The sequence below is a fragment of the Corapipo altera genome, unplaced genomic scaffold, assembly GCF_003945725.1.
Source record: "Corapipo altera isolate COAL_440 unplaced genomic scaffold, ASM394572v1 46, whole genome shotgun sequence".
In the NCBI taxonomy this organism is placed as follows: Eukaryota; Metazoa; Chordata; class Aves; order Passeriformes; family Pipridae; genus Corapipo; species Corapipo altera.
Genome location: NW_020884883.1, coordinates 5,548,294 through 5,572,611, shown reverse-complemented (window position 1 = coordinate 5,572,611; position 24,318 = coordinate 5,548,294). Strand labels below are relative to the sequence as shown.

At 35.8% G+C, this 24,318-nt stretch overlaps 1 protein-coding gene across 1 annotated transcript in view; it reads right to left on the bottom strand.

The window, feature by feature from the left end:
* Nucleotides 1-24,318, bottom strand: part of TRAPPC12 (trafficking protein particle complex 12) — a 48,496-nt gene that overhangs the window by 12,911 nt on the left and 11,267 nt on the right. Inside the window, exons 4-8 of the mRNA XM_027641099.1 lie at nt 23,119-23,232; nt 22,162-22,300; nt 11,955-12,067; nt 5,268-5,340; nt 1,453-1,526 (exon numbers count right to left, since the gene is read on the bottom strand). Of these exons, the coding sequence (XP_027496900.1) occupies nt 1,453-1,526; nt 5,268-5,340; nt 11,955-12,067; nt 22,162-22,300; nt 23,119-23,232 (513 nt within the window). The remainder of the gene's footprint in view (nt 1-1,452; nt 1,527-5,267; nt 5,341-11,954; nt 12,068-22,161; nt 22,301-23,118; nt 23,233-24,318) is intronic.

The window sequence follows — 24,318 nt, the reverse complement described above, 5'->3', positions numbered from 1 at the left end:
TATCTGAGCTGTAGTATTTCTGAAGTATCATTTTCAAAAAGATGGTAATCGGTACTCAGAAATACATTTCTATTATTCAAAGAAAATAGCACTAACTAGACCAAACCAGAGGAAGGTAAAAAGTGTGCATGCATGTGGATTTGTGTGTACATGAGAAGAAAAACACTGAAAGAGTTAAGAACAATTCACAGTGAAAAGTGAACTTCTTGAAAATACATATACCAGCATTTTCTTATTTATATATTCTACTTTGTTTGGGATGGCAAATCATGCTTTTCTTCACTTGTTTTTTGAAAAAGGAAGTTCTTTAAAAAACGAACCTGTGTCATGTACCTACCTCAAAACACAAATGTTTGCTAATTCTTAAAAATATCTCATAGTTTAATGGACAATTATTTCTATTCAAGACAGAAGTATTTTTATCGCAATATAATTACGAAAACAAATATATGTTTTCCCTAATTCTCATAACAAGGATATTCCATTTCATGTAAAGCTGGATAAATGGCTCTTATATTTAGAAAAAAAGAAAAGCATACTTTTTGAGCTATTATAATATTAATAATGGAGCCCTCTTTGGGAAGTACCTTAGTAAACATCAAGGGATCACATCTGGCACGACCTTTGGCAATTGAAGAGCAGGGAGCCAGGAGTGCAAGTCTTGGCCTGTGAAGATTATACTGCTGATGGCCCTGCTCTGAGGCTGTTGTGCTAACTGATTTGTGAAGTACAGTTAAGCTCAGGGTAATAGCAGTTTGCTGCAAGAATGACCATAGCTCTGCTTCCCTGACCACAAGGGGATTGGCAGAAGTTGTTTTATTTCTACTTCCTGAATACAAGGAGAAAGCTAAGTGGGTGGTACCAAATGGAGTAGAATTGGGAAAAAAGTAAGGAGGAATCAAGGGAAAAAAACTCAACTGTGGAGGCTAGTCACTTTTGCTTTTATTCCTTTCTATTCCACCTCTATCCACTAGTGAGGATTTAAACTTGAAAGATGATATATTACAACTGAAATCGGTTGACAGGGGAGGACGTATTTAGATGTTCTGGATCTTCATCAGCTACAAAAGCTACAACATTATTAATCCTCACAAACAGAGCAACATTCCTAATGCAGTCTGAAAAAGATAGAGCACATAATTGCTTTTAATTAGAGCATTTAGTTAAGTGTTTGAAAAATTCAATTTAAAAATGCAAATTCTGTATTGTTATTGCATGTTGTCTAGGATGATTTGGGGAGAAATAAGCACAGATATGTTCCCAAAGAACATTACTGCAAATAGCTATCTATTAAATAAGACATTATTAAGTCTAATTAATACTTCACTCAGCAAAACCTTCATGTACTGTCAGGTAGTCTTCTCTTATCTCTGCACCAGTAATTCACTTGCACTTTCTGTGACATCCTCTTCTGGAATATACGGTACCTCTGCAGTTCTGCCACCCACGTACCTTCATCATTAGCAGACAGTTTGCCATCGAGTACATCACCCGGCCCAGACGTGACCTCCACAGCTGAACAGAGGCTGCAAAATAAGAGCAGCTTGTGAATTTGCACAAATAAATTAGAGGTTCTTTCTTGCCATCAATTACTGGTCCTATGAATTACGATTTTGAAAGGTCCCTCTCGTTAACACCACTGGGTTTTAGCCTAGAATTTTTAATTCCCAGCCATGCTGCAGCATCAGAGAATTCTGCATCTCTCTGAGGGAATTGCTCAAGCAGCTCTGGGTAACAAACACGATGCAACAACGCAGAGCAATAGACAGCCACTCAGCTTTCAGCTCAGGTCAAATATTAAACACCAAAATAAGCCACGCATTTTCCAACATCAGAACAAAAGGTGTATAAAAGGATCCAAGTGATAATGAGCATCAGTTTAAAAACACCTAATCTACAGCATTAAATGTGATAAATTCAAAAATTAAACACAGCTAGAATGTAATTCCAGAGCCAAAACATGCAGAGTGAGAAATGTCTGAGTGGGGGACTGTGTGTGCTTGCCTCTGGCTTAGAGATATGCTGGAAAAAATCTGCCAAGCCTGTCTGCTTTCCCCATGCTCCTGGAGCTTGCAGGCATTAAAAGCTGCAGCAGCAGATTTCTCCCTCTCTCTTTGCAGACAGACTCCTGATGTTGTAAGAGAACGGTTCACACAGATCCTTATTTTCTCTTGTGTTACAGTACCCCAGATCAATGCTAGAAATATTCCTCTAATCCTCAAAAATAAACACCAGGACTATTAATTTAGAACATTTGAAAAAGAAATGTGTCTCAGTCAATCAGCTGTCAAGGTCACGGTAATGTTTTGAAAGTGGGTGGGGGGAAGGGAGAAGAGGCTATTTCAATGAAATTGTGAGAACTGAGACCACTCATTTGTGTCATTAATGTAGTCTCTGATGAAAGCATGGCAGGTTACACAGATAATTCTTTCAGCACACAAAAATGTCATTACAAATAAGAAGAGCTTGGTGAAATGTCTACTTTCCTTCCTGAAAAAGAAAAATCCTTCAATCCTCTCCAAAAACAAAACAAAAAAAACCCAACTCATGAATATTCTCAAATTATCTTTGTCAAAAGAGGGGTATCATGGGGCTCAACACTGAATCCAGTATTTCATCCACTGAAACTTAAAATCATTAATTAGTCCTAGCTTTTTGTTTTAGAATTCCCCCTTGACCACAGAATGCTAGTGCTACTAATGGAGAGGATGCTGTAAACCATGAGCAAATACCTCACGACACATTTCCTTTTTTCTTTCCTTGTGGGTGTGTCTAAAACCTGGACATAATTAAATAACTCCCCTTTATTACTTCACTTAAGTAAATACCTCCTTTTTTGCATGTCCTCATAGTTTGGTAACCACACTCAGCTTTTTAGGACTTAGGTGACAAGTTACATGTTGATTCCTACACTGTAGACATCTAGGTTTTCTGTTAACAATCAGATAGCACCAGCTACAGTTCTCAAAAAAGGACCTCAAAGCAGGCAGGCCAGATGTCTTCAGTCCATGATATAAACTGAACAGAACTTCATCTGGAAATTCCTGTGTAGCCCTGTGTGATGAGGCTTCTTAGCACTGGCAGAAAGGGGTTAAAGAAAACGTGCAAAGCAGTAAACGAAACCAAAAACCCACCAGCAGATCATTGTATGTTACTGAGATGCCTGAAACCCTCTCTGCAGGTCCATGCAGTCATGTTTCCACTCTAAGCACTTCCTTTTCCTTGTTATTCATCAAGGAGTCTGTACTCCTCACTGCCATTCATTTCAATAGGTGTCCTGTGCACTGTGAAGTTGCAAAATTGGCATCTTGTAGAACGTGTGGTGCAGGCAAGTGGTGCAATGCTAAATCTCTCTGCCTGCTGAAAAGCTGGCAAATGAGGTGTTCTGTTCCAGACTAGAGGAGATGTACATGGTAAGTTGATTGGTGTTGCACCTCCTTACACCCACAGCATGGAAATTACAGGCTAAGCATAATCCCTATAATGAATTAGGGCTGTCTTCACATAAAGTTAATAAGGTTTGCTTCAGCTAGTCTCAGATGGAAGAAAGCAAACCCATTATCAGCCTCCTGGAGCTACAAATGCAGCAAGGAAGCAGAGAGGGAGCAGACCTGGCTGACCTCTACAGACAGTAGCAGTCAAGAGTCTCTGCAAAAGTCCCGTGGGCTTTTTGGCAGTCTTAAACCTACAGGCAGCTGCATAGTAGACATGCAAAGATCCCTCCAAATTTTCTGCAGCCATGTCCCTTGGTAACTACTAGCTGCTGATTTTCTAACTATGCCTCCTCCTGAGGCCATCTGAGCTCTGAAGCAGCAGCAGAGAGGAAAAGCAAGGAGCTAGAAACTCATGAGCGAGGCAGAATGTAGGACACAGGATCATGACACATCTAGGAAGAAGTCCTTGTATCTTAATGGGGGACCAACATCCTAGTTTTAAAATGGTAAAAAGGAAAAGATATGGGCATAAGGACAAAAATCTGGTAGAAAGGGCTAACAGGGAAAAGTAAGTAGAACAGAGGCAAAAAGAATTGTAGATACAAGACACAAGAACACAAACTCCTGAAGAGCTGTGGATAAATCTTCAACATGATTCCCCTTTTCCTAACCCTATTGAGAAGAGTAGTAAAGGTGTTCAACTGTATCTGCAAACATTTTTGTAATATATTCTACTCACGTGTTAATATTCTTAGGACATATAGAAGGTGTATTAAGTCAAATACAGTGAAACATTCAGGTTGTTTTTACATCCAGTCAAAATGAAGACCTGGCAGAAGAATAGTTTACACAGGTCTGCACCCTTCTATAGAGACACTGTTTTAAGGAATTTTTTATAATAATTTTTTTACTCTGGTACTAACTCTGCTTGGCTTCTTCCTATCTCAGAGCCAGACTTTTACTTCCCACATGCTCCAGGTGAATATTATCCTGGAAAGAAGTTGGTAACATTCCTTAGAACTGTTAGCTGAAGCTAAAAGGTTTTTGTTTTTCTGGTGTGATGTTTTGAACTTGTGCCAGGCGCTATAAGGGGTCCATATAATCCACAGCAGTGCCTGAAATGTCACCTCTTGTCCAATTGTCAAGTATACTCAAATGACTTCTTCCGTTTAAAAAAAAATGCAGGACAACTACTTTGTCCTGATCACCCCTTTTTATGCAGTAATGTACCCTGTACTATTGAAGTTACGCAACTAAGATAGAAGGAATAGGAGAAAACATAATTGGACACAAAATCATGAAAATGATGATGTAGCTCAACATAATCTAAATATTTTTCTAGTGCCTTAGGTGTTTTCTAGTGACTTCAGGAGTCTAAGCACCATGCAGCTACAGTGAGACTAGACCATCTATGCAGCAGCACCCTAGGCCAGTGTAGCCATTGTATGATGGCAGTTCAATCTGAAAAAATTGAGTGGATGTCAGACATAAGGACTGAGAGGAGTTGGTCAGACAAGGCTTAAGATGAAACATCCATCTAGCTGTAACAGCAATACACTTATATATTCATCACTAAAGGATAGCAGACGTTCTTTGTTTCTTCTAAGTAGGAAAAAGAATTGATTTAGTGCATCAGTTCGATCAAGGGCAAAACTGTAAAATTAATTCCAGCAAATAAAAGTACAAGTGTATCATTTTGGAGGCTGAGTAGACAATGAGATTACAAAAATACTGTTTTAACCACTCTGGGGCACTCTTGTGAAAATTTCTGGCATACTTAGGCAAGCAATAAAAACACACTGTCTGTGAAAAAAATATTTAAAGAATACCTACCTTGTCTGTTCTCCTGTGTAATGTTAGTCATACTTCCATCTTCAGCTAAGCCTTGTTCCAAATTTTCTAATATCTGTAGTAAATTTTTTAAAGTAACCGACAAGAGTTTAAACAGCACTATATATTTAATGCAAATTATCTACAATTGACAGACTACATGTAAACCAATTCATGCAGGAATGTTTCACCTAGGTACAGTTCAAGATTGCTACTTATTACCATAGCAAGATCAAGTGCACAAAGTAAGAAAGCCATTGTACAGTAGAAGGATGTTAGAATTCAGGCTTATGATACTTACAGAACATTAAATGTCAGCACACTCTAGGGACATTCACATTTTGTTAAGTAAAATACGAAATATGTTTCACCAGAGAATGGATGTTAATGACCACAACACAAGATAAACTGATTTTTTCACAGAAAGCCACTGCCTCCTGACTCCCTCACCCTAAGTATGGGCTCTAGTTCCATATTTTTGTCTTTATTGAAGTATTCCTCTTAGTTCTTACTGCAATTTCCTTCTCAAACTTTAGGGTTTATTGCTTCTTTTTACTTTTCATAGATTTTAAATCATGTAAATTGTTGAGTGAAGGAAACATTTGTTGTTTCACTGGAAGAATGAAAACGTATATTTAATGAAGCTTGTGTCTTAAGCACTTTCAAAATATGCATGCAAGGCTCCACTTGAAACGCAAGTCAACTTCGCTTTTCCTAATGCCATTACAGTTTCTCCAAATTTGTTTTTCAGTTCCCACAGATCACCCCACTTTTCCTGTTATAGATTTATAACTTTGGTTGTAAAACAATGCTTGAGATTTCCTTCAAAAAACATTAAGGTCACTTGCTCTTTAACCAGCTGTTGTGGTTTGCCAGTGAGGGAAATACAGGGTACTGCCTCTTCTGGGGACTGACTGCACTTCCAGACAGAGAGCTTTTGGCTTCTGTCAGTATAAAAAGTAAATGTCTTTTCCTACACCAACAAAGCTTTCCTATTGTGCTCAGTGCTTCATAAGGGAACACTTAAAAATCATTGCAGGAAATCCTCCAAAACAAAGGCAGGTAGAATTAATCTAGTCTCAGAAAGTGTGTTGGTGCCTTCTGCCGCCAATGAAGATAATCATTACCACCAGAATGCCAGCTCATGCCACCAATTTTAGACATCTTAAAGTTGGAAGAAATTGCCCTATGAGATACCAAGCTCTTTTCACAGACTAGAATGAAATCTTGAAGTTAGATGCCATAAATTTAGCTACAAGAACTAAGGAGCAAGAAGAGACAATGAAAGCAGAGCAGTTACCACCTGCCAGCTGAGCCAGGCTAATAAGAACTGTTAGCCCATGACAAACACAAGGTAGTATGATTTATTGTAAACTTTGTTCACAAAGGGCTGACTGAACTGCCTTATCTCAGATTTTGAGAGACTATGAGCATATACTATTAGATACTGCAGCTTAGCTGATAGGTGGCAATTTATGAGATGGCAGTGGCATGGCTGCAGGATTGACTCTCGGTCCCACTTTCAAAAGCAGTGTTGCCACCTAGAAATCACTTAGAAACAAAAGGGGCACATTTCAGTGTTAAAAGCCTAGTGTACAATAAGGCACCTTGTCAGAGAAAAAAATTTCTTCTCTCCCACAAATCCAAACCACTTTATAATCTATTTTCTGTGGTCTAAACCCCATGATCTTTCTCCTCCCCTACAAAATATCTAGTGATGGTTTCTCAGTCTCAATAAGGCTCAAGGTTTCTACTCTTGAAATGGTATAAACATAACAAAGGGCCTTCATCAAGGAGACAGGCTGTCTTGTTTAAAAAGACAAGTTTCTCTGAAAATGTACTCACTAACATAATCAAAAAGGAAAGAATTAGATATTCGCATAAAATTAGAGCATTGCATTAACCATTCTGTGACATTACTTGGGGATATCTAGCCCTCACCTCAACTTAACGTAATTAAAACAGAGCTTGGTGCTGATTTGAGGCTAATTGTTTTATTCCCTGGGTTTATCTCTTTTGCCCTTCTTAAGTATAAGAACATCATCTGCAGTTTTCCAGTATCTGGGCATTTCCCCAGTTTTCCAAGAATTGCTTAATAGTAACATTAATGATTCCAACAGTTCCTCTGTGTAAGCTATTGCCATTAGTTTGATATGAAATACTTAGCTGGTAAACTATACTATAGCAATATCATATGAGATAGCTCTAACCACCCATATTCCTATTATAAACAAAAATATGATTGAACACGTCTATAATTTACTTCATCAGTTTTACATATGATCTATGCTTTTTCTTGTTTTGAATATTTATAAATGCACAATCATTAGTTTCACTGGCTAGTATAACTTCATTGAGTCTTCTGTTTCATTCCCTATCCATTGCCTGTGTGCTGGAATTACTAATTTATTCATACCACCATTTGCATCCCTAGTTTGCTATTCTTATGTATCTCTTGTTAATACCTTAATTCCTTCTTCCACAACTTTTCATCAGCACTAGTTTTTTAATCAAAATAGCCTTATTCGGTGCTTCTGGAATTCCAGCTTTTTGAGTACTCAGACTGGTACAAGGATCATTGTAGTTTCTACAAACTTACCAAACAAGGTGTCAAGACAAATACCCTCTAGACTTAAATAACATATGACAAAGAGAATATTTATGTCACCTAAGAAACTGAGCCAGAACTGGAAGCTGAATGAAAATGAAAGCCCAAAATAATCAGTAGCTAAGAGGCTGAAAGTTCACTGATTTGGAAGTGAAACAGAAGATTAGGAGATATGAAGAGTGTGTATGGAAGGGCCAGGGAGGAACATAACTCCGCATGAATGAGAGTGGTGGAACTACAGAGTAGCTGATGGACAAATGGCACAAAGTATTTCTGACAATTGGCAGAGGCTTTTTTAGGAAGCAGGAATGTTAACCCATTTGCCACTGCTCCACCCACCTGGTAGAAGAGCCCAGTACGGCTCTGGCACTTGAAGGATTACATTTTAAAAGTGAAATACATTATACGATGAGGTGTGAGCATTTCCAGGAGCTCTCCCTCAAACATCTAGGAAGCGTAGCACAAACAAGGGAAGAGTTTAGGTTAAGCCCAACTGTTGTTCTTTTCACATTTTGGTCTCCAGGTAAGCATTTTGTAGCACTCAGTATTATTAGCACTAAAGTGATCATGCCTATGTTTTTAAATGAACACTTGAAAAGAACAAACCCTTTTGTGATTTAAATTGCTATTGTTAATCTTACTGCCTGCCTGTTCAGAGACCATTTATTTCAAGCAGACTTACAGAGGCAAGAACTCATTGAGGCAGTTCATGTTGGGAAGACCAGCAATAACACAGAGGCAGTAACAATTTCATGGGATTCCTCCCCCAAGCTATAACACCCATTTGGCACTACAGATAATTTATTTCCCAAATGTCATACCTATAGACAAAGATGTAAAATATCTAACCAGATCTTGATTAGAAATTTGCAGGAATACTGGAAAAGGTAAAAACATCATCGAAGGAAAATATATACAGATATGTGGAAAAATATATACATGGAAAATGATTTGCACCCAACCTCCAAACCTGCTTTCAGGTACCAGAATATGTAAGGAGATGGGGGCTGAAATGACCAAGTAACCAAAATAAATATGATTACATGTTTAACTGGAATAGCTAATCTAAAGTTGACAAGTGTTTGTAGAATATATACAACAAAAAGCAAGAAGGAATTAAGCAGATTAAAAGCAAGTATTGGATAGGAAGAAACCCCATAGTTACATTAAGGAATAGACATGAAATATAAAGACAAATTTTCTTATGATCAGAATGCATTAGCATTACCCTGGAATAGCCTCCCAGGGGATGTGGCCTCAGCTCCATAGGCTGGCTCATTAAAAACTAGAAAACAACCTTGCATTGCAAAGAGACAGACTAGGTGAGCTAATAGGTCTTTTCTTTCTTCTAGCTTTTATGACTCCAAGTTCATCTCATTTACATAATGACTATTCCTATGCCCTTCTGTAAATACGGATGACCAAAGATTATTTTTCCACTTTTTAAAATACGGAAGTAAAACACTAGAGGCTTTTGGTTGAAAGCTCCCCAATTAATTCTGTTATAACCCAAATGGTTCCCAAGTGTCACATGGAAATATTAAGACTAATGAGTGTACATCCTTTATGTTATTTTCTTGGTTTTGCCTTGGGTTTTTATAAGCATTATAAACGTTATTCTTGAATGGTCCAATTGAGACTGAGAGATTGTTGGACAAATAGTGTTCCATACAAAAAGCAAAACATGTCAGCCAACCCTAACTTCAAATGGTTAAATTATCACCAATTTACAACTGTCTTTTAAAAACAGTTAGGTATACAAGCTGACCTTTCACACTCTTGTAGTCTTTGAATTGCTCCAAAAGACAAAGTATTTAACTGAATGCAAACAAATGAAGTAATCTGCAATGAGGTGTCTAGAACAACAGATCAGAAGTATTTCTCTGAGAAGGATGGTGTGTTTTATTTTTTTGTAGTTGTGTACTGCACTTTAAAAAGGAGCATCCATCGGCAGAGACAATGGCTTGTCCTGGCTACTGTATCCTAACTCTAGTGGAAAGTGAAAGAACCAAAGGGAGATCATTCTTTTTCTTGCTGCAATTGAACACACCATCCTGGGAGAAACTTTGCAAACACAGGAAGGCAGAGACAAAGAGGTGACAATCTGTGAACCAACATCAAGTGCAGAGAACAGGGGACTACTCAGAAGAGCTTGCAGAAGACATATAGTCAGACTCAAAAAGCTTCCCCCAAGGGCAAAAGGGATAATTTGTAGTGATCTAGGTAACTAGCAGTTGATGGAGTGAGAACAGGAGTAAACAGATCCCTCTTCGAGAACTTAGCAGGGAGGGAAATATGTATATAATAATTTGCAATTTGTTTTTATTTCTATTTCATCTTCTCCAGCATATCTAATTTCCCTTACTTAACAAATGATCAGCCTAGTTCATATTCAAACAAAATCTTGTATTATAGTTAAAAGCTTCCTTGGTACACTGGATAGGTTCTAAGGATATGCACTTAAAGGAAAAGAGCAGAGGCAGACACCACAAGGTTGCAGATGACTTAAAGGTCTTATAAAGGAGAGGAGGGGGAGGAGGGAGAGACTTAATTTCCTTTCACTCCTCTATTTACCAACAATCTCTAATCTATGGAGAATCGTGGCTAATCACACTGTAACTGAGATGTGGCCATTTCAATAGTTTGCCAGATGCCTGATGAACACCTTTGCTCAGCAGTTGCTCCCTCATTCACATTCATACAGTTTTCTCTCTTTGTTACAAGATGAAGGAACTTAGAAACAAGTTCAGTTTTTGGAATCTAGTGGCACCTTCATGATTGAGGGCAGATAACCAGATTGCATAAAACAAAGATATGAAACAGTCGATCTGCTCCAGACCAGGGTAGGTAAATGTTAGTAAAGCACCAGGAAATCCTGCAACAGAGGCATATAGCATTTCCTAGAGGAACAGAATTACTTCAAACTGAGGACCATTTATAAAGAAAACGGCTGGAGTGAACAGCCTGCCAGGAATATTATGAGATGAGATGGTCATCAACAGGTAACTGTATTTATGAAGTGCTAAGAAGTAGCACTTCTTGGCCAAATTAGATACATCTCTCAGCCGTTTCCAAATCAATTTTTTCCAACTTTGTAACAAATGCCATATTCATTTCTTATTGCTTAAACCATTCATTTTTCCTCTCATAATACAAAGAACTGGACTTTTTACTGTAAACATTTGGTTATCCTAGCCATTGCTGGGCTAGAAGCAAATTGATTTCATATATGTGAGGCCATATAACTACACAATTGGCAATTATCATTTCCCTTCACTTCTCTTATCCAAGTTATTTAAGAAGTAAATATAGGAAACTTCCACGGAATACTGAAAATAAATTGCATGTATTTATCTTATATAGTTTTGAACTTTCAAGTGTCACAGATAAAGCAATAATGTTGCATTTCCTCTAGACTTTATCTCATGGTAACAATTCATAATCACTGCTGCATTAGACTGCCCGGAAAAGATGTAAAAAACATTTAAGGACAAATGCTTACTGTCAGCATGTTGGTTTTAGAGGAAAAAGTTAGTGCTCACAACCCCATGACTCCAATTTCAGCACCAACAAATCCCATGTTATAATTCGGGCCATAATTTTGTATTATACTACTTGACAAAACAAACCAAACCTCCCAAAACAAACTCAGCTGGTTGTACTTATATTCCCAAATGACTGTTGTTTCCAAATCCAGCTATTTGGACTATTTCTGAAAAATCAAGACTATTTCCAAAGGATCAAGGTCATTAACAACTGTCTTCAGCTGGATGCAGCTGAGTGAAGGAAAGAAATCTCCTCTACTCGCCCTTTAACACATCTGCTCACTGTCCTTCACATCTTGTCTGGCAAAAGCACAAAAGCTGTCCCCTGTTCTACTCATTTGAGTCAGAGCTACCACAGAGTAGAGAAGGGTGTCTCCTAAAAGGAAAGAGGCACTTCATTACTTTTAAAAGCGAGCTCCATATTTGGATCAAGATGGGAGTAAAACAAGCCATCATTGAAACTTAATGTTCTTTTTAAGGACAACAAAATTTATTTCTTAAACATTAAGAAATGTTAGCGCATGGAGATGCTGTTACCTTGGCGCAGATTATCTTCATACTATGAAGTCTGTCAAGTGATTCTTGAGGATTACCAAGGTACTGAGGAAGTTCAGCATGTAAAATCCGCATGGAGAAAGGAACCATGGAACCTAGAAACACAATTAATTTTGTTAAGTGTGTTTGTTATAATGATCAGTTAGTGATTTGCCTACATTAAACACTAGTGTATGTCATAAAGTCCATTTTGCCTATCTATCTTTTTCTTCTCCTGATGAAAGATGTGAAAGATGAGAAAATAGGAAACTTTTTCTCATACTATGTGACATGTTGTAAAATGTTTTAAATAGGCAAACAAATGTAACCATAATCATGAAGGCAAGAAGCAGGTGCACCCACTTCAGATTTTCAAAAACAAGGCTGTGCAAGGAAGTATAATGTTTCATTAAAGATTTTTATAAACTAATTAAAACAAAGGATAAACAAAAATGAAGTTTACTCAACATTACTCCTAACATTTAATAATTATATATATATTTTACAATCAATGCAAAAGAAATAATACAAAATTACCAGCCTTAAAAGTATGCTTGTGAATGAGTTATATAATCCGGGCATACAAAACCACTTGGCATATTTTTGTGTATTTTCTGGTTCATTCACAACATCGAAGAATAGGGAAAGAAATTTAAGCAATATGTGGGGAGAAAAATGTCTTTATTTTCACATTATCTTACTCTTATCTTTATTATTATTACAACATTTACCAAAGACCCAATTTTCTGAGTTTATCAGCATCCCAGCTGACTTCAAGGGCAGTTTAACAGAACTCACCTTGCTTTCAGATAAGTGCACAATCCTGATACACAGACAACAATAATGAACTTAAACTAAACTATTGAAACCAAATCAGACCTGGAAAAAGGAGAACTAGGCCTTGCAAAATACTGTGCTACAGTTCTAATATTTTAATATATACATTTGCTTACTTTAGACATATTCTAAGGGGATTTCCCTTTGAAGTCACCTCTTGCCTCATCTTTTCTCAAAAACAGGACTCAAGCACTTTCTAAAAACATTTTTGCACCTGTTCTTAACAGGCTTGTATGTCAAAAAGGTAAATGCTATATAGAATGAGTCACTGCCTCTAGACATTTTTTAAAAGGTTGACAAAATTTTAATCACAAAACTCACTAATTATGACCTTCAGAGTAAGCCACTTACATCTACATAAATTCTCTTTTCCCAATGATAACTATTCCCCATGGATTCCATGACTGCTGTGTTCCTGTAATGGACATACACATCAGCTTAAAGTACCATCATACGTAGAATAGATATTAGGAAAACAAAACTGCCTTTAAAATTCTATTAAGAGAAGTGTAAGAGTTTATTCAATCAGTAACAAAATATATGAAATATTTTATGTATATCCTGACTAGTACCTAACACGACACAAGTGAAGACACACAGTCAATGTAGGGGGAGAACAACAATGAAAAGTAAGGTGAAAATAATTTAAGAGTAAGTTCCGTGCCAGAACACCATGGAAAAATTGCTTTGTAGACACATTGTGAGCTGTACTGCAAACTTAGTTCACCAAATGTGAACTCCAGCTGGTTGTACCTCTACCACCCCTGTGGCAACCAAGTTGCAACTCCACTATGCAAGAGTAATTCTGCCAAAAAAAGAGCTCTGTCTAAAACCAGCTAGCTTGGTACTGTTCTTTGTCGAGAAAGTAGTCTTAATTTACTGTTGATGAACATTCTGCTGCACTCAATGGGATTAGTGAGGCAAAGGTAAAAAAAAAAGGAATCTAGAGTTTTAGCAACATTTTGGTTAATGACTGTGTTGCAGCATTGTCAATTCTGAACAAGTTTGTATCATTACGTCCTCTTGTAAAATGCAGCAAAAGGTCAAGTCAATTAACAATCATACAGAAAATCTGGATTGGTACCAGAACAGCTCAGTGTACAAGTACATGACAGGTATTTAATGAAAGAGAGATGAAACATCTCACATTACAGATTTTTATAAAATTTATACAATGTTTTGTAAAACACTTTTTTGGGATTACATATTTTGTAAAGTGTTGATCTTATGTATTGTTGAATGAAGCCATGCTACTAAGATCCATGTCAGGGGAAAGAAGAACCCATTACCAATCTACATCATCAGAAGTGGTGTCAGAGGATGTCAGAATGATGAATGTGACTCCAGGATAACTTAGACTCCATAAGAATCTGATTTATTTCCTATCACAACTAAGATCTCAGTTGTAACAGGCATTTAGAACTATATTACTTCAAAATATACTCTACTGATGTATTATTTCTCAACCACTTAGCATTTTCTTCATGGTCTGTGACCAAAAACATTCCAGTGTGATCCTCAGTGTTATATCAAGTCTGATGACCGATCTCTTAAACAAAACTAGACGGAAGCTGGCCCAGGATGTAAGGCTAGTCAGAGGAAAGACTTGTCAAACCAGAATTTGTACTATGATTTCATGCAGGAGGATTTAAAACTCTAGCATCTATTTCTTCTATTTCTTTTCAAAACTTGTGACATAAATAGAAGAAATTTTACTGTAAATATCCAGCAAATCCATCCAGTGGATTTCTGTTACTTACTGCTTATTAAACAGGCTGCTAACTTTATTTAAAATATCAGAAATACTGTTTCTGCCCTCTTCCTCAGTTTCCTTGGAATCCTTCTGAATAGATTTTTTTTTTTTGAAGAAAGTACAAAACTACACACATGCTCTCCTACAAACTTTCTTATCAGTCCATGTAAACAGTATTGTGTAACTGTAGGTCAAATCAGATGAGCAAATTGCTCATAAAAAAACAGCAGCACTTATTCAAGCCACTCATCCAAATACAGACCTTAAATACTGTGCTTATAAAAAATATGTTCCTGTCTACAAGTAAACTTCTCTTTAGTTAAATGATATGAGGTGTGCATAATATATCTAATTAATTTCCTTCACTAATAAACTGACTTCCTGGATAAAAAAAATGACCATAAATTTATTTAGATTTGGTAAAGTTTTCAATGAGTGCTACTTATATAAAGTGCTAATACATTTTACATACACTTCTCAGAAAGACCTGCATGGCAGTATTGAAAATGCATGTGAAGAGATCTGTTCACAAGAATAATTTAGTGATTAACAGCTGTGTAAAAACTGGCAAGAGTTGAGACTTTAAAATGATGTGCCTGAGATTTTAGAAAACACTGTAATTTTCATTTTACATTGTTTAGGTTAACAAGAAAACAACTGGGAGGAGGTAAATGACATCTGTTGACTTTAGTAGATCAATAATAACAGTGTAAGGAAGGTCTGAAAGGCAGGTTGCAGAATTTGGAGTACAAAACTTAATGATAAAAACAGATTAGTAGGGAAAAAACTTATACTTCCCTCAATGAACATGGTTACACTGGGGGGGGACAAAACAAAAAAGTAAAATTAACTACATGAACACTCAGCTGTAACAAAAATATACGTGCTTGTTAGACTAAAAATTACATTACATTGTCTGTTCACTTACTGTTAGGTCACATACTTAAAGCACACAGGGCAAGACATATTTATTTGTAACAGGTTCCTATACTAGGGATAAGAAAATTTATACAAACTCTGAATTAATCCCATGCTGTCTTTTGCAAAACTATTTGGAATTAAACCCATATACTCTATTATATTTCACTCAGTACTGAATTTAACAGGGCAACATGTCAAGGAAGTATTTAAAACAAATAGTATATCCTGTGATTAAAATGTTTGCTTAGGAGTATAAGAGAATGCATTTTGCTCTCTACTTCATGCTTCAGATTTCTACAATAATGCCCTCTTACACAGTAAAACCATGTCAGCAAAGCTAAGGTAATTTCAACAAAAGGTAACACCCTGCAATTACAGGCATGTATTGAAATTTTAAGTTAAATAGGTCTTATTCTAGCTTGATGTTTTACAGTTGACCTCTGTTGCTCCTCTTCAGGGGTTTCATAATAAGCTATAAAAAATTTATAATGGAAAATGGTTTAATTTTAAGACAATTTTCTTAGCTATCACTTTTAAATACATTGAAGAATCTTTTCCAAGAATATGATTTTTGACTGTCACTTTTGTATGAATTACTCCTTCGTATACATATATGTATTATCAGCATACAAAAGGCAAAACTAAAAAGTAAAAAAAGGTCTACTGAAAGGAAAATGGATACTGTGAAAGCAAGGGAACAGATGGAATAAATAGTAAGATCAGGTTAATTTTCTAAGACCACAGATTTCAATTTCTATTTCTTTATGAACAGCTGCACATTTTCATAACTGTCAAAACACAAACATCACCCCATGTCAATCAAATTCAAAATGCAGCCCTCATCTGCAGCCCTGTTAGAGCAGAAAAGAGTATTCCAATGGCCAGCCATTGTATCTTCATATTTTATTGTTGCAAACCCAGTAACCAGAAATGCTTTCTGATCTGACTTCTACAGCTTATTCAACAAATCTTAAATACTAAAGAGCAGCAGAAGGGCAGATACCAATTACTACAAGTATAGGGTGGGATCTTATGACAGTAACAAAAGAAAAAAAAAAAAAATCCTTCCTTCACTGGGTAAAAGAGAAATACAGAAAATCTAGTTTCAGAAAAATATTCTGCTTTATAAATACATATACATACAGAGATGTATATCCTTGCCTTTATATGCACACATATATTTACCAACAGCGTATGTGTATAATTTATAAGATTTTTAAGAGGGATAATGTAGTAAGTTTGAATCCTAGCCTTGCTGACTAGCAATTAGAAGTATACTTAAAAATCCACTAGTTTCCAGACTAGTTTCCAAGTTTTTGTTTATTCTTTTCAATCCAGAGAGACTGAAGAAGAGATAGGAGCCTAAATGTTTGTAACCACTTAAGGAAAACTTTTTGAAAATTTTATCTGAACTTTCATGCTTGCATATTTTTTACAATTTAACTGCAAGTGACTTAAGAACACAGACTCTGAATCTAGATCTAGTTTTGAAAGATTTCAAAATTACTTTTTCAGTAATTTGGAGTTACTTGCACTGAAACAAGAAAAAACATAAGAGAAAGAATAAAGAAAAACCCTACAACAACTGCCCTACCTCAAAGAGATCACGTTACATCATATCTACTGATAGATAGCTGTAGTAAGGCAGAATTTAGAAATTACTTACTTACTCATAGTATTAAGAAATCCTATATTAAGCTGGTACTGTCTACAATGAGACTATGTAGCCTTGGGAAAGAAAGCTCAACTGAGTACTTCATCAGCACTCTACCCCCCCTTAAAATTATACATACATTTCTTAACTAAAATATCTACGTTATTTCTGAAAAATTTGTATTTGCACATCTGACTAGTCTGAATAACCAACTGGAACCACAACACTTGAGTGGTATTTATTCAAGTCCTATTAGCTGATTTCACAGATAGAAGGTAGCTCTGAAGCAAATGAATGGAGAGTGTATTTAAAGACACAACAGAGATATACACAGTAATGTAAAGAAAATAATGGGCAAACCAGTTCCACTGGAGGCTTTAATATGTTTTTTTACTGCCAAAATGAGCCTGAATGAAGAACTCTCCCAAGCAACTGCCAAGACTGAATCAGTCTGACATGAGAGCGTTAATGTCAGGCACCATTTGTGGTAACACATGAGAAAACTAGTGCCACATGTAACAGTGATGGGAGTAACTTTTTTCTTCTGCTTTCCTGCAAAATGTTAAGGTCTGCAATGATAAATGGAAGAAGGAACTGAAGGGCAAAAAATCAGACATTATTAATGGACAGGAGCACTCTATATGCCATAGTTTCTTCAGTCTGTGCATTTCTCCTCTTATCTTTGTTTTTACATTGATTATTCCCTCTTGTCTCTTCACCTACCACAATTATTCTTCTTTTTTGCCCACACCACTTCCCATTCTGCTACAGTTCTCCCACTGACCAAAACCTGATACGGCTGAAAAAAAGAGTATTTTACTTATAGCATCATCAAACCCCATGGATAAAAAAAAAAAAAAAAAAAAAAGCTTCAACCAGGCTGCCTCCTACTAGCATAAAGTAAGAGAGAGGAAGAAAGGAAGACAGTAAACTCAAAATGGCCAGACAGCACCACAGAGGCCTCACACACAGGAGATAATTTCCCCAGTCCAAATCTGTCCTTACTTATGGCATAGGCTGACATTCAGAAACAGGACCAAGTTTCTGAGAGCAGGTAGGCCTTGGAGCTGTACACAGTCCTCTGCACTACACACAGTGCAGGTGTCTGTAAAATGTCTTTTGTGGGTATCAGAGATATAATTCTGTGTGTTCCCCTCGTTAACACAGTATCTCTGCGTTAGACATAAAACAAGTTTCTCATTACATATTTTTCTGTTTTATAAGGTTATTAAACGTAATAACAATAATAATTTATTACAGTTCACCTTAGACGTCAGCACTGAAAACTTATTTACAATAGGGGCTTGAATGACAGTTCTAGACCACATATGATACGATTCCTTTAGGAGGATCTGAATTTCAAAACTGAATAAAAGAAACAAATTAAGAGCACTACTTGAGTAAATAAGGGCACATAAAAAATGAAATCTTCAACAACTATTTTTTCAATCCGTTTTTCCATGTATTTCTGATAAAACATCTAACTACAAGGGGTAGTAGTAAAGTCATAAAAGTAATAGAGACCTAGTAAAATATGCTAAAGCAGTAGTTATGATGTCTGGAGTCACACTATTTTGATAGAAATATATATATTTTTATATATTATATATTATTTTTTTAAACTGTCACTATCCATCCAAAAGTGTCAGCCTATTGTAGCACACACTAGTGTATCCCTAGAGTTGCAACACAGCCACACTTCAAAAAAACTTGTCCTAGAATCAGTCGCAGAGTTCATGGGAAGGTGTACAGTATGAAATCAGTTTCTAAAACACATACAACTAGATATTTAATGACATGTTCCTCACTTAGGCAATTTCCACCAGGGAACAGAGAGTGTTTTCATTCAGAGGAATACAGATTATGCTCTTTCTTCACAGGGAGAATGAAAAGAAGAAAGGAAAAATAAAATCCACCCCATGTTATATAAACCTCTGGTCAGGGAATGAAAGTCCAATTTTTGCTTATGCAAGTTTCTTTTCTTTGTAATACAAAATAAATTGTTCTCAAGTTTTGTAGCTTTAGAACACTGATCTTGGTAGCACTAACTTTTCTGTAACTTCCTGATCTACTAACCAGAAACAAGACCAAATTATCTCATAAAAGCATGAAATAGCATTTTAATGTTTCATTTTAATTGTTGGCTCTCACTTGTTCAGAAACACATAGGCATTACCAAGCGAAAGGCTATCTCAGGTTAGGAAATCTATCATATGAGAGTTCATTAAATATCACGAGGAACACAGAAACAAATTATATGAATAGAAGTGGGTCAGACTGTGTATATACAAAGTCAAAACCCTAAAAAAATATCCTGAAATTCATTAGTCATGAGAACAATGACAAAAATTCAGCCTTATATACCCCACAGAGTACAATGAGATGTGCAGGAAGCAATCTGGAACAGAGTTCTTGACCTAAGGACCTATCTATTAAAAACCAAAAAAATGATATATAAAATCATACTTTCTAGCTTCTTTACACAGATGAATTTAAAAGAAATAGATATATAACTGAATAATTTTAAGATCTTACTAGAAAATGGAAACGGTTTGCTCTCTGCCCCATATCAAACAGGAATGATCTAAGAGTGACTTAACTTATTCCACTGAGTGATACGAGGATCCCAGACTACGCTCCCTGACAGGTTGTACACCTACAAGCAATGGAGATGACTGAAGAAAGAGCACGTAGAAGCCAGGAAAGGAAGAATTCAGAAAGACTAGATTTTACAGCCATGAAGAAAACAACAGTAATGGGATCCATGCACAGCATGGCTGCAAATGCCATACAAAATATGAGGATGAAATGGAGATTAGTAGCGCAGCGAAAAGGGAAAGAACTTTAGAAGGAAATTAAGAGGAATGTGTTGGCCATGTTAAGTAAAATTAATGGAAAAACATCTTCCACTCCTCATAGAGTTACTTGTAACTTAAATTCTTTGAGGTATATTTCTCTGAGATTAATGGATGAGAGATTATTCTCACTGCTGTTAGAAGTTCAAAGCTTTCCTGACTTCAGGCACAAACCCCAGAAAACTTTCTAATTTATTACATTTTTTATTATATTTTGAATACAAAGAAATTATGCAAAATATTGTATGTATTACAATTAATGTGTACATTATTTATATCTATACTCTCATTTCTTAAATTGACTTTTAAGTGCTTACTCCATTTATATACCATAAATCAAAACTAAAATGTTGAAACAAAACCTTTTCTTTTATGCTTGTTACACCACAAAATGATATGCAAAATTACCAAACAGCAGTGGATTGTGGATTCATACTAATAGATTTATGAATGATTTATCTATATTTTTTGTTTAAATTAGCCAGTTAATGATGCGTTTATACCAGATTTCTTTGTCCATAATCCAGCACACTGTAGTTTAATGTCAGCCAGAAAAGAAGTGATTGTTTTCTCCTATATCCCCACGACTATCTCATCGATACCCTCATAATTTGTATGAAGTAGCCACAGTGGCTGAGTGGTTGTTGCAATAACAGTTTGGATTCAAAGCTCAGTCCCAGAACAGGTGCCTGCATCAGTCAGCCAGACTATCCAGAGCTGTTGCTATTTGTATGATCTGTGGCACGAGGACTCAAGCGCCTCAAATATTGACATGACCTGCAAGGATTTTTCTTTGACAAAAAGAACTTATTTTTAGTATTGAAAAAGATGTGGAAACATACATATGGCCTGGGGAAGACTAATCCTGTGCAGCACTGCATCAAGTGCAGAGTTGCCCAGAGATAACCAGATTCAAGGAGCTGTGCAACCTGATGACCAAGACCTCTCTCAGTCTTGAAAATTACACAGTTCCTTCTCAGTGGATTGCCCGTGATTGCTTGAAAGACGATGAGTTACATCAGAGGGACTTGTTCTAGGCAGTCCACATTGGCCTTGATGGGCCACAACTGATTCTTTGCATCATTTACCTTCTGTAAAAAAATCCCAAACTTTCTGACACCAACTTCCCTTCCTCAGCAACCCCAAAATCTCAGTACCTTCTATGTTACCCCATCATGACTACCAGCATCTCATGTAAAATGGACTATAATTTTTCAGAGTGGCACTGGCTATAACAACTGTTTCTTACAAAGGTTTTATTATACACTGTGGTTCAAATACGAAAGCCAAAGAACATTAACAACACTCAACAGTGTACTTGTACCAAAGAGTTATTTTTTCTAAATAACAGATTTAGAAAAAATAAAATTTCAAAATAGCCTGAACAGGAGCAAAATTGCTCTTAAAACTAGCAATTTTTCAAACCTGGGCTTCTAGAGGACTGGGATACCCTGAGTAGAGGAACTATGTGGGTAATCTATGGGCTATTTGGAGTAGTGGGAAGTAGTGCATCTGTAACTCGAGATAAACTGCTTATAAAGAATTTAGTTTTTTCCTCTTCAACAATGAGATCCATAGTAAACTTCTGTTTTTATTTACTTTCAATTATTAAGCAAATAATATTACACTCAACCATTTCTTAAATTAAGGAGAATTATTAAATTAGCTCTAAATTTCTTCTTTTAATCTTAGGAACCAGGAAATAACATCTGCATTAGCACCTGTCTGCATGGGCATGCAAGGGTTAAAAATAGCATACTGATAGTACCTGGATGATGGTAAGAGGAAAAGCTTATAGATTCTGTTTCCATAAACTCTCTCACCACCTTTCACAGTCTGTTTCTGGCTAAAACATAATATTTAAGCTTGGTGGTTTTTAATTTCAATACTATAATCTAAACTATTATATTTACTTGTCAAAAACATTCCTTTATAGCAGCATCATGAAATACTCTGCCTACCTATATTGTTTTACTTCTTGTTACTCCTTATTGTAATCTCCATAATGTGAACAATATTTTAATGTAGTAATCAATCATGTTCCTCTGGGAAAAACAAACAAAACAAAATCAACATAATCCAAAGTTCACCAATGCTTTAGGATTAAAAAAAACTGAATCCAACTAATATTTTATAATGACCGGTAAAATCAGCAAAAATAAAAAGCATTTTATAAACCAAGTGTTTTACCTTTTCGTCCAGGGTACACGTGAGGGTAATATTCATAATAAAGATCAGGCTGGTCTAAATTTCCGAACTGTTCAAATTCCATTTCTGCATTTTGGAATAGATTCAGTTTTACCAGCAGTGCTAGTCTCACAAACCACAGCTAAAAATTAATACATATAAAAAAAAGGGGGAAAGTCTGTTATTAGGTTCAATCACAAGCCACATCCAAATACAATTTCAACTTTCTAAGTTCTTCTGATAAAAGCTGAGTGAGTTTGTATGTTACTCACTGAATAGAATAGGGATTTATATTGACATGCTCTTTCACAAAATACTTTTCATCAGATCTTTAAAACAAAACACAGAGGACTGATGGTTTAATCGTTTGTAAAGATAGTGAGATTTTGAAGATGAAGTTTAAAAACTAGCCTGTTTCAAAATTAGAACATCTCTCTTTACCCTGAGTTAGCATGTATGAATTATCAATCTGATATATTAATTGTTTTTCCAATTTTACGCTATTCTTAAAATCTCTTAGGAACTTTATAGTTACTAGGCCCAAAAACATGAGTTCTCATCTGGGTTACATCTGAACCACTTCTAATATTTTATTAAATTGGGTTCTTTCTTATCAACATGAAACACATTCTCCCATTTGAAATCTTACTACAAAGTTCACAGTCTAGATAGTTCTATGAACTCTAGCACAGCAAGTCTTTCAAGACAGTAAAACAGTTCATTTTGCTAGTGTGATTACCTTTAAAAGCATACAATCAAGATCGAATTCTACTTAAAAAGTAAGTTTGTTTTAAATGAAGACCTACTTTCCTTAAGCAAACACAGAAAGTGACTTACTCCAATGCTTAAGTAAGCTCAGTTTTTAGGTTACAATTAGGAAAAGAAGTTTGATCATGTTAAAAAAAATGCCACTGTGAATATTGTTGGAAAACAGTGACAAGGGTGTATCTGTAAACATACCTGTAAAGAATCTGTGGTATGGTTAGCAGGCTGTCCACTTTTTTTATAGCCTTGACCATGGGCAGTTAGAAGCCGCCCACACAAGTCAACTGCTGCCCTCCAGTTTTTACTGCTCTGGGAAGAAGAAAAGAGTAAGTAGCAAAATCATAAAGCCCCTAAAATGCACAACTGCTTATTTCGCCTGAAGTAGCAACATGTACCCATCAGTAACAATGACAAGGTCAAGAGAACTGGCCAGTGAGAAGCAGAATGTTGTTTGTCAAAGTTGCACATCTAATTAGGCAAAAAGTGAAATCAAGCATTAATATTATCAGATCACTAAACCAAAGGAATATACAAACCCATACAGAATTCTAAAATTAAAGCTATATAATATTTGATAATATAAACGAATATACTATAATATCCACAATTTTGTTTTCTCATCAAAAGGAGAAAAAAACTCCCAGCCATATATTATCAATAATCACAGTCAAATTACTTTACTATTACAAAGTATTCAATGTCTATTCTTATCTCACTGACTTCAGTATTTCAGATTATAACCCCTAGTGCAGTTCATTTAATGAAAATAAACTTTCCTAACATTGCCCAGAACATTCCTAGCAATCAGGAACAAAGGACAAGAAACAACACAATGCATAAAATGATAAATTCAGAACAATAACAACTGTTTCACCTATACAATGTAAACATCTGAATTTCCATTTCATGACTAACTTCAAAATGTTAAATTTATTTTTTTATTCATAAAACAAAACTATTCTTAGTTAACAGTCCTGTTACACTGCCATCCCATTAATGCATAGCCTGTATAGCCTTGTATAGCCTGATGCAGCATACCAAGACCTTAACACAGACTAATGTTTCACAAGTTTTAAGCTGTCATACTTTTCTATCATACAGAAGGGTTTTTCAAGAGATATATCCAGCAGGTCATTCTGAAATAAATATATCTTATTCCTGAAAGTAATATTTCTTTCAAATAGTTTCTTAAATACATTAAAAAAAGGTAGTAGAAATTGTCATGTTGTCTGATGAAATGATAAGAAAGAAAATATATTTATATTGGTGCTTCCAAGTTCAGATACTAACCTCGAACTGGTATTTTATTAAATCCTCTCCAATGTTTTAGAAAACATGTCGATACAGCAAACAGTTACATCAAAAATTAGTAGTAACAACTGAAGAGTTTTCATA